The 13,832-nt window shown below is 37.3% G+C and overlaps 3 protein-coding genes across 3 annotated transcripts; all 3 read left to right on the top strand.

Moving 5' to 3' along the window:
* Positions 1-405: 405 nt before the first annotated feature.
* LOC128674171 (cuticle protein 64-like) lies at positions 406-1,304 on the top strand. Its single transcript, XM_053752556.1, has 2 exons — positions 406-505; positions 765-1,304. The coding sequence occupies exons 1-2, from the start codon at positions 494-496 to the stop codon at positions 1,227-1,229; spliced, it is 477 nt and encodes a 158-aa protein (XP_053608531.1). The 5' UTR covers positions 406-493; the 3' UTR covers positions 1,230-1,304.
* Positions 1,305-3,796: 2,492 nt separating this feature from the next.
* On the top strand, positions 3,797-6,589 carry LOC128674209 (uncharacterized). The gene is made up of 2 exons (XM_053752634.1): positions 3,797-3,940; positions 5,499-6,589. The coding sequence occupies exons 1-2, from the start codon at positions 3,929-3,931 to the stop codon at positions 6,156-6,158; spliced, it is 672 nt and encodes a 223-aa protein (XP_053608609.1). The 5' UTR covers positions 3,797-3,928; the 3' UTR covers positions 6,159-6,589.
* Positions 6,590-6,849: 260 nt separating this feature from the next.
* Positions 6,850-13,814, top strand: XRCC1. Its single transcript, XM_053752707.1, has 12 exons — positions 6,850-7,136; positions 7,431-7,541; positions 7,836-7,919; positions 8,104-8,259; positions 8,821-9,034; positions 9,293-9,973; positions 10,451-10,616; positions 11,312-11,520; positions 11,843-12,079; positions 12,603-12,802; positions 13,268-13,401; positions 13,650-13,814. The coding sequence occupies exons 1-12, from the start codon at positions 7,086-7,088 to the stop codon at positions 13,675-13,677; spliced, it is 2,271 nt and encodes a 756-aa protein (XP_053608682.1). The 5' UTR covers positions 6,850-7,085; the 3' UTR covers positions 13,678-13,814.
* The last annotated feature ends 18 nt before the right edge of the window (positions 13,815-13,832 follow it).

Genomic DNA, 13,832 nt, shown 5'->3' with positions numbered 1-13,832 from the left:
ATAGTCAGACTTTGCATAATTAACCACAAAAAATTCACTTAAAATTTTGTTTGAAATATTATTCTCGTTTTGTAAATATTGTGATTCATAAATTCATTCATTCTTAAAAAGTATTCTGTGTTATTCCAGGTTATTATTCTACCCGTGCTGCCCTGAGCGCATCTATACTTAGTGATAAAATAAATACAATTGACAATGCAAATAAAAACAACAACTATAATCTTATCAATAGGTAGGTACCTAATTAGGTACCTTAGTGAGAATATTTAGATTTTACTGAAGAAGGATCCTCGGTAAAATCAATCTAAAGCTAAATGTTAGATAATAAATTGTAAGACGTTCAAATATACGCGTCTAATGATATTCATAATAAATATTATAACATTTCGCTAAGGACACATTTTGCAACATTTACCACCTATCACTATATATGGCATAGTCCGCCAGCGTCACAGTATCATTCACCAGGTCATCTTCTAAGACAACCAGCATCATGAAATTGTTTGTAAGTATTGTGTATGAGCCACAACTAGGGTTGTTGAGATACCGCCAATATGTTATATAATATTTAATACCTTCTACATTAGGTACTTACTTATATCTGTTTTGCTTTTTAAAGAATTTTTAATTTTTTTAAATTCTTATTCTTTCACCTTGTCAGTTGTTAATTGTTTACAAATTCTTCTCTGCGTGTCGACGGCAAATCTACAAACGCTCTATTGGATATTAAGTATAGCTATATATTTTCTTCTATTTGTTTTTAGATGTGCCTATGTGCGCTTGTAGCGGTCGTGATGGCCGGCAAGGGTGAGAAGCGGGAAAAGCGTGGCTTATTGGGACAATATAGCGGCGGCTACAGTGGAGGATACAGCGGTGGCTTCAGCGGTGGTTCCATCGGCGGTTACAGTAGTGGAGCTGCCATCAGCTACTCTGCGCCTGTGGTAGCCCAACGTGTAGTGTCCGCGCCCAGGGTTGTCGCTGTCAACAGGGTGGTCAACGTGCAGCGCGTCGTCTCCGTACCGCAAGTTGTCAACGTACGTAAGGTGGTGTCTGTGCCTCAAGTGGTCACCGTCAGGAGGGTCGTAGCCGCGCCAGTCGCGTACTCCTCCGGCGTCAGCTACGGAGCCCTCGGAGGCTACTCTGGAGGCCTGGGCGCAGGCTACAGCCTCGGCGGACAATCCAGCTATGGTTACTCTGGAGCTTCCCTCAACTCTAACGGCTGGTGGTGATCTGAATAGTCGTGTATCTAGTCAATATGTTTTTAGAACTTATTTCTTAGGTAATAAATAAACGATTTTAAATTACACATTATTTTATTTTATTACTCTTTAGTTATTCAAAACTATGTTTACAAATTATAATAATGATATCTCTTAAAAATTACCATGGATAGCCCCAGGGCCCAATAGCTTCCACAGCAACTTTTTATTACCTAATAAAAGTATACTGTGTACAGTTTGCCCCACTTGTTACATACTACTTAATCAAAATATTATGACGATTAAAATACGTAACACTTATGTATGATCATAAAGTGTATGTGCATTGTGCATAGAATGTAACTCCACGAACGATACTCCAACGTAAAAACAAATTGGCCAGTAAATAATGAAATTCATCGAACGCATCGCCCATTACTTCCGAAAGGAAGATTAATTTGATTGACTTCACTTGCATATCCTGTCTTAAATATAGAATTTAGTAATTTGTAATAGCTACCTTCGCAAATCAATTCTTTTTGGTTTTTGTCCCACTTATGATGTCCCACAAGATGAGTTAGGTAATTGGCGATATAGGTACGTACTTACTTAATAGAAACTATTACAACCCGTCAGTGAAACATGTTATACTGTAAATAAATAGTAAACAGTTACGTTAATTGTTTAGTAAGTTCATTGGTATTTTCCAAAATATATGTACGTACCGTACATCGTTTCATTGTTAGGTAGCAATAGGTACATGAACTATCAGAATTTGTTACACATAAAACCGAGTAGATTTCCACAATTTCAAAAACTCTATTTATAAAAATCTAGACACCTCTTACTTATATCTTCAAGGCTAAATAAATTAATATAAAATTGATACATATCGGTAAAAGTGAATATTAGAGATCGCTAAAGTGGACATTAAATCTAGCTCAAGTTCGCGTTCAACACTTCAAGTGTTGTAACTAACTCAAGCGACTAGAAAATATTAGATATGGGACTCATATACAAAAACATATTGTTGCCATCTCATACATTTCTATTCATAAATTCAACCGCATAATTAACTTTAATCGCAAATGCTAGGTCGTTCTTTGCCGGTCAAAGTTTAATAACTTCGACCGTGGATTTGTATTGGTATTTGGTTGAAATTTTAAAATCTAAGATCCAATTTTGCATCAATTTTTGCCTCGTAAATAGGTAGGTACAATCAATTTAATTAGAGAAATATTAACTTGCTGGCAACCTCAAATTAGCCCCAATTTAGTTTTTTTTTTTGTGGTCTTTACCATTCAACACACACATCCTTACAGGCTATTTACTTTATATAGGTAGGTACAATACATGTTTGATTAGATTTTATATTATTTTATTATTTATTATTATTGTAATTTTGTAGTAAATTATAAGTATAGGCTGTTAAAAATAACTTTGCGTGTCGATTTTATTCAATCGTCAATTTTACAATCAACTTTTTCTTTATTTGATGCATCAATATTAAACGGAGTAAAATACCGGAACAGTAGGCATTAACGTAGTGAATAATTGATACTACAATGAAAAAAAGTAGTTCATTGGACTGTGTCACCCATGAACACGCTACGCGCACCACGAGGAAGGAAGAATGACATCGCTTGAATTTCAACTGACCACAGACATGCACGCACATGTTACAGTGCGTAGTAGAAAGTACACATATAGAGCTGTAGATAAATAAAATCTATGTGGTCAAAGATTATAATTTTAAAATAAATAAATACTTAAATATATTAGGACAAATCACAAAGATTAAGCTAGCCCCAAAGTAAGTTTGAGACTTGTGTTATGGGATACTAACTCAACGATACTATATTTTATAACAAATACATAAATAGATAAACACCCAAGACACGGGCCAATCAGAAAAATATCATTTTCCATCATGATCGACCGAGGATCGGGAACCCGGGACCACTCGGTTCAGTGGCAAGAACTTTACCACTGCGCCACCGAGGTCGTCCAAAATTAAGATAATAGGATTCATCTTTAAATTAAAGAGTATGTGAATTGTACAGAACGTACGTTGTTATTGCATTTTGCTCAGGGTTGAATAAGCTGCTCAACCCTTAATGTAGTTGATGTGCACATTCGTTGCGACATTCTGGTATATTTTTATTGCGAAGTTATACGTAACTAAATACAAGTTGGATGTTTTCATGGTTCATAAAAATCGATGACAGGTGGAGTAAATCACCAAATGGTGCACTAAGACAGTTGAAAAACTGTCGGACGACCAGCAGCGAGGCGGCCAACATCAGTTCATCAGGTCATCAGTCCAAATTCGTACCAATGTGCGTGAAACACAGCATAAGATAAAGAATGCTGACAATCAAGAGGACAGGGTTGAATCAGCAGTCACAAAATGGCTGAAAATGGAGTAAGATAAAAACAATAAACTCAAGTCTAATTTTAATTAAAACTTGATATCTTGAGAAACAGGTATTGATAGATGGGATAAATTCTATTCAACCGTTTTTCTTTTTGAGGTCCCGGAACTCACTCAAAATCATTCCGGAAAAAAATCCTAGTAAATCACACTGTCACAGGAAGTACCTCGCTCGTCACACACGGAACAGCTCTGTGCATTTTCTGTCGCTGAAGCGGCTGAAAGTTTACTGGAGGGTGCCCCTGCCTCGCCAGTCGCATGGTCGCGCCCGCCGCCACGCGCCGCGCTCACCGACATGGATCTCATTGTGAGTGATATTCATTGGCCATTCAATAATTCAAACAGGATAATGTGCAGTGTGATTTTAGACAAGTGAAAGAAAAAAGTTTATTTACCTATACCTACCTAAGTACTTACAAATTATAAAAAGAACATCGGTATGAACGTGATAAATTCAAAAACTACCGGACGGATTTTTGTACGGTTCAGCAATAGTATAGTGTGATTACTAAGGAAGGTTTTCTTGTTCATAGTCGTATTCCTCATGGCTTAGGGTCGTGTTATTACGTGAAATGAAACACACACACAACAACCTTCTTGGCATTATTAATGGAGTGGTTTGCCATTGCCTTCTCCATTTCACATACAAGATAATAAGAATCAACTAGTGTGCAGGTTTCCTCATGATGTTTTCTTTCACCGGAAGCAAGTGGTGGTCGATGAAAACTACTATACATGAGTCAGATGGGTATACAAACTCATGTAGCACGAGTAGGATTCGAACCTGGGACCTTTCGATCCACAGGCGGGCTTAACCACCACCGCTTCCCTTAAGGAAGGTATTAGGAGTATAATTTATTACAGTTTTTTTCTTGAACTAAACTAATTCAGGAGCACTAGGAACTGTAAAACTCCGATATCTAATTTTACTCTTTCAATACGCCTTAACTGAACCACATTTTAAAGAATAAGTACCGTAGGCTTGAGTAAGTAGATACGTACCCAACGTTGACGCAAATATGTAGGTACTATCTTAATGGTACAAAACGAACTCTAGGAGCGTAGAGCGTAGCGTAGCTATATGTAACTACTAGTGTTTTTGGTTGGCTGGAAAATTGAATATCTCAAAACACCTTTTTCAAAGTTAGTCTTCACACGGCAGCGGTGTCGTGTTCAACAATATATATTTTTTAAATGCGTATTTTTTAATTCCATGATATTTCAGAATCTATTCATCCAATTTATGTGCTGTAAAGGACAACATTTATCTTCATGAAATTATGTCGATGATGAAATAACTTTTAATCATAAGGATTAATATGCTTGTGTAGTAATAATTGTCAAAATGCACCTTTTAATTTACATTATCTTTTTACATATAAAATGTCTTATTGTTATTTAATTATAAAAGACAGATGTATAGTGTCACGGGCTTTTCTTATGGATCTACTAAAAACCTATATTATTGTAGTACATTACATGCATGTATAATCAACAGTAGGGCCAGCGCACGCAAGTTAAGATTTTCGGTAGAGCTTTTTTTTCGGATTTTTAGAAGTGTTCATTGATATTGCTGAAAACTAATTTATTTCAAAACAAATATAGCTATAGCAATCTCGGATAATGTAGCTTTCTATTCGAATATACCAGAATATATTGCTTCGGAGAATACCCGCCTCAAACAAACTCACCTCGCGAACACAATTTTTTTTTCAAAATTATGAACACAATTTTTTTTTTCAAAATTATGAATATTTCAAAAACGGCTTAGTATTAAATATTGTTAATGGACGAAATTAAGTACCTAAGCTAAAATTTTATAAGTCCAGTGTAATAAGTAATATTTTCATTTCTATGAATTTCAGATGTCCCTAGTACTGCTGCTGGTATGCGCGCAGTCCCACTGCGAGCCATTGAGAGATGCGGTGCAGCGACGGAGCGATGTGCTGGGAATCTACGCCAGCGAGTTCGCCGGCGGATACGAACCCATGGCCTTCGCAGCCGTCCCACTACACGCCCCCCTGCCGATCGTCCACATCGTGTCCACAGCGCCGCTGCCAATAACTCGCTACCCACCAACTCAACGCCAACGACCAACATCAACCAGCCTCACTCCGGCTTACAGCCATCATGTCTCCTCATATGTACAAGCTCCAACTTCGCTCGCGACTTCTTACAGCCGGCAAACTCACTACCGCCCAACATACCCTCAACAATCAGGGACGTACATCCAACACCCTGAACCCTACCATCCGCAGTCGATGACGATAATTCAGAAACAAGGGACATTTGATCATCAACCGTTATATCGACTACCGAATATTTACGCCGCTTCTATACCGCATCCGATGAACACTGAACCAACAGAAGCAGAAGACGATGCCCCGACCATATTATACGCAAGGCCTCAACCAGAAGGTGGTTACACGTACCATCGAAAGCCCAGCAAGAGACGAGTGCCGCCGAAGAAAAGAGAACCAGTCATCATTAGGGTGCATAAGTATAGAGTTGTGAAGGGCAGATAAATACGACCGATAATAGCATTGTTTTGTACCTTTATGTGCTTCCAATTTTGTACCTTCTTAGTCAAACTCAGTCAATGGTATTATTTTGTAGATAGAATACTAGATATTGGAATTAATGTAACATAGTTTGTATTTATTACGTAGGTACCTAGGTATAAAATTTGCTGTAAGCTTAATAATCGACCAAATAAGTAGGTAGTTATTTTACTTGTGTGCATTTACTAAATGCATGTTTCAGTAGCCTATTATTTGAAGTGATCCTTCAGTAATGCTGTATCTGCGCGAGACTCATTAGGAGAGCGAAAAAAAGTAATCCAGTAATCTAATTAGAAAAAAATAAGCATTATGTATCTATTATTTATTACTTGCGACCATGTAGATGCTCCGGAGTACCTAATCTTGCGACATTGAAATTTTAAAATTAAATTTTTTTGAAGAATTTGTTTTGATAAGAAAATACATATTAAAAATATTTACCTATTTTATTGAGTGTTTTCTTTTAACGCGCAAACAAATGAGTGCTTTATAAACAGTGGTTTTATAAAGTTTAAAAAAAATAATTAAAAAATACAATCCATTTACAGGCGCTGTATAAGTTGAATTACATTTGCCTACAAAATATAAAACTCATCATTTGATCTTAATGTCAATGTCGTATCCTAAGTCAATGTCAGAATTAATGTCTGTTTTCTTCTTCGACTTCGCCTCGAGAGTTCGAGATCATACACTTTTCTTTCGGATTTACTTTTCAAACAGTTTTTCGTACCCTTTTCTAAAAGTTTTCCTCGATTCTCTATTGCCTCCAATATTTATCTTTTTCTCCTGAAGAAAAAGGAAGCCGGAAAACCTAATATTTTTATTTGTGTTTGTGAGATGTTATCTACTTGAAATCCGTTTAATTACATACTACAATATAATCTAAATACAATGCCTCGAGTCAAAATTGATTATATAGTTAGCTTCAGCAGTGAAGATCCAGTAAGTACCAATTTGAACCCATTATATGCGGTAGTTACCTAAATGTAAATAAATATGATTGATTAATATACTGTGTTGACAAACTTGCAACACCCAATCCGGGTGTATGTACTAACACCTACTAACAAGCATTATTGTGACAACCAATGTGAATCTGTACATGAATGCAAGGAATAAATGGATTGAATTGATTAAATCCTATACCAAATACAAATAAAAGCATAATAAAAATTCCACTTTTAGCTTTGAATATGGAATATCTATGGAATATTTATATAACTAATATTATATTAGGAACACCCTGCCAGCAATCTACTGGTGTGGGAGGTTGGCAAGCGTCGCTGGTTGTGCCCTGCCGGTGAGTCCAGTTGCTCTGTGGTTCTCCAGCTGAGCCATGCTGTGCAGGTAATGACTTATTAATAATGACTTACTAATAAGATGAAAAATATAATGTAATTGAATATTATATGAAAAATGATCTTTGTAGTAAACAGTAGGGCTGTACTCTTGATTTGTGACAAGAATTCAAATAAGGACAGTCCTTATTACATAATAGCCCTATTACATTGTTATTTATTTTGGAGTATTTTTGTTGAGGTAAAGTTGTGTCCTTTTTTAAGTGCTTTAATTATTATTTTTTATTTATTGATTGACCTTTTAAAGACAGATGAAATTTACATAGAGTTCTTAATGTTTCAGATATCAGCTATCCATATTGGTACTTATCATGCTGCTGTGGTTGAGGTGTTAATAGGTCGCTCTGAAGCACCTGATGCATATGAAGTAAGTCTAATTAAAATTTTACATTTATATTGTAAACATTAAAACATAGTTTTGTTATATATGCAAATTTAATTAAATTTTTTACAAGGCTTCAATATTTGAATCACTATAAAAAATTAAATCCCTGTAACTACCAAAATAAATACATTAGCTTTGATTTCATAGCGTTACTGTCTCTCGTCAGGTACTAGTCCCCAGCAGCATATTTCTGTCTCCATTGGAGTCCCGTAAAGAGCCTCAGGACAAAGTGCGGTCGTTCAGCGGAGAGCAGCTCTCGAGCACACAACGCGGAGACCGCGTGCGCGTCGTGTGTCGCCAGCCTTACAACAAACAGTGCAAGGTAACTCTTATTTTTTACTAGCTGGTTCTCGCGGCTCTGCCTGCGTGAATTTCCCACGGGATCAGTTACTTTTTCCGGTATGAATTGTAACTGTGTCTTTCCCTATAGACTATATATAAGTTTATATATACTTATTATATATACAACATTTCTGGAAAATTGGTTGATAGAGTATGAAGAGGGAACAAACTAACTTTCGCATTTATAATATTTAGTTAGGATTTATTTAACTCTAACACAAAAAAAAATAAAAGGTTAATTTTAAAATTTTATAGTTTTTATTGCCTTATCACTTACTTTAACAGTTTAACAGGGCCTGTTAAAGTAGGCACAGCATGGTCAATCTGCCACTAAGAGGCAAATTTGACTATCACACAGTTGACCAGACAGTAGATTTTTTAAAATACAAAAACAATAATCTTCGTTTTGAAGCCTCAAAATGTAACTCTTGACCACTTCTTCAACATAAATTTTACTCTCAAAACTTCCCGGTAACTTCACATTTTTCAATACACACAAATTACAAACTTATCAAACCATGGCAAAATCATCAAATTTCAGTATGGCCTATCCTTCATCCACATCTTCGAGCCTGAGAATTGTTCATCATCAGCCCCTCCCCCCAAAGTGGTGGCTTCGCCCGTCCCAATACAAGCCTCCCGCGCGATAGCAGCTAGCACCAATTTCGGTAACAGCTCATCTGATGAGGAGGACTACCGCCCGGGACAGCTGTTTGCAGCCGCCAAGAATTCAGCTGGAACCAACTCTGATACTGGTATGCACTATTGCCTATTTTCATTAAATTTGATGCTAGAGTAGAATATATAACAATAATTAGGGTACTTTTCGTCTTCAAATCCAACTGATGTTTAAATAGAGTAAAAAATGTAGAATACTTACTCCCATGTTAGAGGAGCATAAATAATGTCTACATGTCTACATCATTGATGATAAAATGTTAGACAAATTAGCATACCTCGTGATTTATGACTTGCAAATGTTCATATTTTCATATATTTTTTTCTTAAAACAGGAAGCCAAATACGAAAAGCAACGTCACAAATACTAAAAAATATATCTGATACATCAACGAAAATAGTGAAATCTCCCATTGTTAAAAACACTAGCTCTTCATCAAAACAAAATAGCACTGAACCCAGCTCGAACAGACATCGAAACAGCTTAATGTATACTGATGATGAAGAGCAACCTCATAGCAAGATTGACTCAGTGGTACAAAAGCGCAATGACGAGAAAGCCAAAGAAAAAGATGCTAGGGAAGCTAAAGATAAACAACTCAAAGACAAGAAAGAAAAAGAGAATACCAAGCAATTAGAAAGAGATGATAACAAAGGTAACAGGCGTGACGAAAGAGCAAGGAAAGATAATAGAGCTTCATCTAGTGATCTTAATACAAGTCAACACAGAGCGAAAAAGAATACTCACAATGCCAGTAATAGGGATGACAAATATGATTCTTCAAAGAGAAATGATAATAATTTAGGGCATAGAAATAAAGACAATGCAAATCGTGACGATAAATCTAAAAATAATCAAGATAGACATAAAAATACCCATAATGATAGCTCAGTCAGACCTGGAACAAGTAATGACAATGATTCGAGAAATAGAGATAAGACAACATTTAATAGGCATAGAGACAATCGCGATCAAGATAGGAAGGCTGTAAAGCGAGCTAGAAGTGATGATAATGGTATGTATATGAATTTTAATGCGAAATTTCACCATTTATTTGCAAAATTTGGTGAAAAATTAATATTTGGTTTATTATATATACTTACTATAACTTATCCCTAATATACAATCAGTTGTGGTGGTCCAAATCAAAAGGAACCTTATGGCGGCTGGCACTTAGGTCTTTATTGCCATATTGTACAAAACAACGGCAATAATAATGACTGTCTATTATGAGTACAAAATATTTTGTACTCATAATAATGTCAGTCAGTACTTCACTCTCTCTCTCATCAAAGCGTGTTCTCGGTTATATTCTGCTGTGGTTTTTCGACCAGCCTGTCTGCTGCTGCCTATCTTGTGTCCCTTAGTCGCCTCGTACGACCCTCTATTTCACTCTAACCCACTGAACATCGCCACATCCAGTGGTCCTATTCTAGGACGCAACTACAAGCCACAATATTGCCTCTAAAATAGTATTTGTCGAATATTCTAGGCCTTCGAGCGGGGCCTATAAGCTCGACGCCTCACACACTGCTGTCCAACTGTGCGCTAGTACTGAGTGGGTACATTCACCCGCAGAGAGGACGCATCCGGGCTGCGGCCGCGGCGCTGGGGGCCACTGTACTTCCCGACTGGGGACCGCGGGCCACACATCTCATGTGAGTGGGCCACACATGTTGTTCGTGTCTAAAGACCATAGACAAATAATTGTTTTAATGTTTTTATTATGTTTGAATCGATTTCGATGAAATTTAGACTATTCCAAATTTCATCATTTTCTAAAATGTGTGGGTTAAACATTTAATTTGTTTAATACTTTTTGCCGAAAGTGGAGTCGTGTTGTGAATTTTATATTTTACTAAATAAAAAAAAATTACATATCTAAACTCCAAAACAATCTTACCAAGTTTTTTAATGAATTTACAGCATTATAGACCAAAATATTTATTTAAGAAAATTACTTTCGTGATTAATAAATATGTTACTTTAGAATGTATAAACGATTTGTACTGATAGTTGATTCATTTTCAACTAGCTGCGCGTCCCGTGGTGTTTTTAAAAAATACTTACCTACGTTTTTATGCACACTGGGAATCGAACTCAAATCCTCCAGATAACGGACGGGCATGGTGACCACTACACCATGGAGGTCATCAAAGCCACTCAATAACATCATCATTATCTATTTTAATAGCGAGGCTCTTGTTGTTCTTTCCACTGCTCTTTCTCCACAGCTGATTGCTTCAGTTGATACGACACGACGCCTGCTTTTTTTTATTTGCCTGAAGTCTCTCTTGGTACTCCTGGGTCTCTTCTTCCTACCTACATGTTGAAATATTAAAACTCGTATCAGTTGCGCGTTCCCCAACACACCCAAGCTGCGCCAAGCACTCGCCAGCGACCCGACGACGCCGGCGGCGACGGGCGAGTGGGTGGAGAAGTGCTGCGAGCTGCGGCGGCGGCTGCCGTGGCAGTGGTTCGCGGCGGAGCCCGCCCGACGTCTGCCCGCGCCCGACCTCAGCGCTTTGTCTGCTGGTGATGACACGACGCCGCGTGATGAAGGTAATTCAATCATTTATTTTAAATTCTTTGTTCCCCAGCCAACACGACTGTCGACCCGATCTTTCTTTCTTATCCAGTGCTTATTATTGCTGATATCGGTGTGATTTTAGTCACATTTCGCTTTGTTTGACGTTTTGCTATTTAGACTTTCTGATCGGGATGGATCATCATCATTAATCGACTCTTATTAATCGACAATTTTTTTTTTGATAAAAAAATATACATATACTACATGGGATTACGACCAAGAACCACCATTCTATAGCTTCCCATAGTTTCGGTCGGAAACTGGTACATATAGTTTAGAGGTAAATGTCTACAGATGGCGACACCGACGACGAAATCGAGAAAGTTCTCCGCGAACAAAAGAAGCGACGAAGAAGCGACACTCCCGAGACTCATGTTGACAATACCAATAATACTAAATCGCAAGATGATTCCACTGGTGATGTTGAATTCGTAAGGGACGAGCGGATAAAAGGAAGATTGACTGTACATGACAGTGACAGTGATGGCGATAGGACTGTTGATGTGAGTGATGACGATGAGAGGAAAGAAGGCAAGTCAGTTTCATGTAATATCAATAATTTATTGAAAAGGATTAAACTTTAATTCGAAGATTTGTATCGCAATAACAGCTAATTAGAAGAATGTTGTATATCAGGTATCACATAAAAAATTATTGTGTATGTTAATTAGAAAGTTTAAAATAAAATATTTGACTATTAAAAACACAAATAGGATTTTCTTATTCAAATGCTTTCATAAAAATGCTAAGCTAAAACAAGATAGAAAATGAAGTTAATAGCAGTGATATTCTATAGAATTAAATAAATTATATAATAAATAAAATTGTTACAAAGTGCAGTCACTAGAATCAAATAATTGTTCCCGAAGATGATTGACGTCAAGCAGGGGGCCGGTCGTAAAATCATAGCCGAAACTTCAAAAATTTCAAGATTTTTTTTACGCGTAGCCCAGGTTTTCTTTCACAGCCGCGAATACGCGAGAAAGAGAGTAGAATATGCATCATATAACATTCATGGAAATTAAAACATTTTAATTAATAATACTTTTCACAGCCACTCAGACAAAAACGGAGTCAGACGCTGACGTAACGGACCCAAGACCGCCAAATTCGTCTCCTCAGCAAAAACACTCCGCCCTGCCGAACTTCTTCGACGGATATACCTTCAACATAGCGCCGGACGTCGAAACAGCTGGGCTGGACGTCAATCTGCTCAAGAGATATGTACGGGCATATGGCGGCGTTCTTGTTGAGGTTGGTGTACGAATTTGTATATTTTTAAATACGCCTAGCGTGTAAGCTAGGTTTTTTCGAACTGAGGCAAAATTTATTTTTAACCAGTTTTATGGCTTATCCTACTAATATTATAAATGCGAAAGTTTCTGAGGATGTATGTATGTTTTGTTACTCTTTCACGCAAAATGTACTGGATCGATTGTTATGAAATTTGGTACACGGATAGAATATAACCAGGAACAACACGGGTACTTTTTATCCCGAAATTCCCACGGGAGCGAAGCCCCGGGGCGCAGCTAGTTTTATTCATATTTTTTTATTATCCGTGTAGTCAGGTGCCGTATAAATCACTATGCATCACTCGAAAAAAAGTACGATTCACAACACGTGTGTTCGCGGCATACTCTCGTTAGAATATATTACTTTATTTTCTGTGTACAAGGAACTGTCTTTTGTATGTAACTGGTGTATAATTGTTTGAAGGAATGGACGCCGGAAGACGGTCCCGTGGACTACGTGTTGTGTGGCGGCGCGTCAGCCGCGAGCCGCGGCCGCTGCGTGCGCGCGGACTGGCTGTGGGCGTGTCACGCTGAGCGCAGGGTCGCTGACACTGACAGGTCAGGACCACGTGTCGTAACAAATCCTATCTTCTGTCAGTAAGACCGGCTACACACGCTTCGATTTAAGGGACTACAGAAAGGGATGGACGTGCATTTCCTTGTTTAGACCCTAAACTGCCCCTGCGGCAGGTGTGTGAGTAGCCCGCCTAACTTTTCATTTGGGTGGATGTGTTTAACCAGTATACCTTTAGACATAATTTTGTACTAAAACTAGTAATTTATTTGCTAATTAATTTTGTTAACAGATACCTCATACGATCCGCTGATTCATAATATTGAAGACTACATTAAAACAATCTGGACTTGTGTTTATGTGAATATTACATCTGATCAGTTATTGTGTCAACCAGAAGAAAAGCTGTTGAAAGTTAATTGTTATTAAAATGAGTATCATCTATATCATATTATCACTTTTTTCTTTTAAATCT

Source organism: Plodia interpunctella, chromosome 12, assembly GCF_027563975.2.
Source record: "Plodia interpunctella isolate USDA-ARS_2022_Savannah chromosome 12, ilPloInte3.2, whole genome shotgun sequence".
Lineage (NCBI taxonomy): Eukaryota > Metazoa > Arthropoda > Insecta > Lepidoptera > Pyralidae > Plodia > Plodia interpunctella.
Note: the sequence above shows the minus strand (reverse complement) of the source record. Positions and strands in the feature narration are given on the sequence as shown.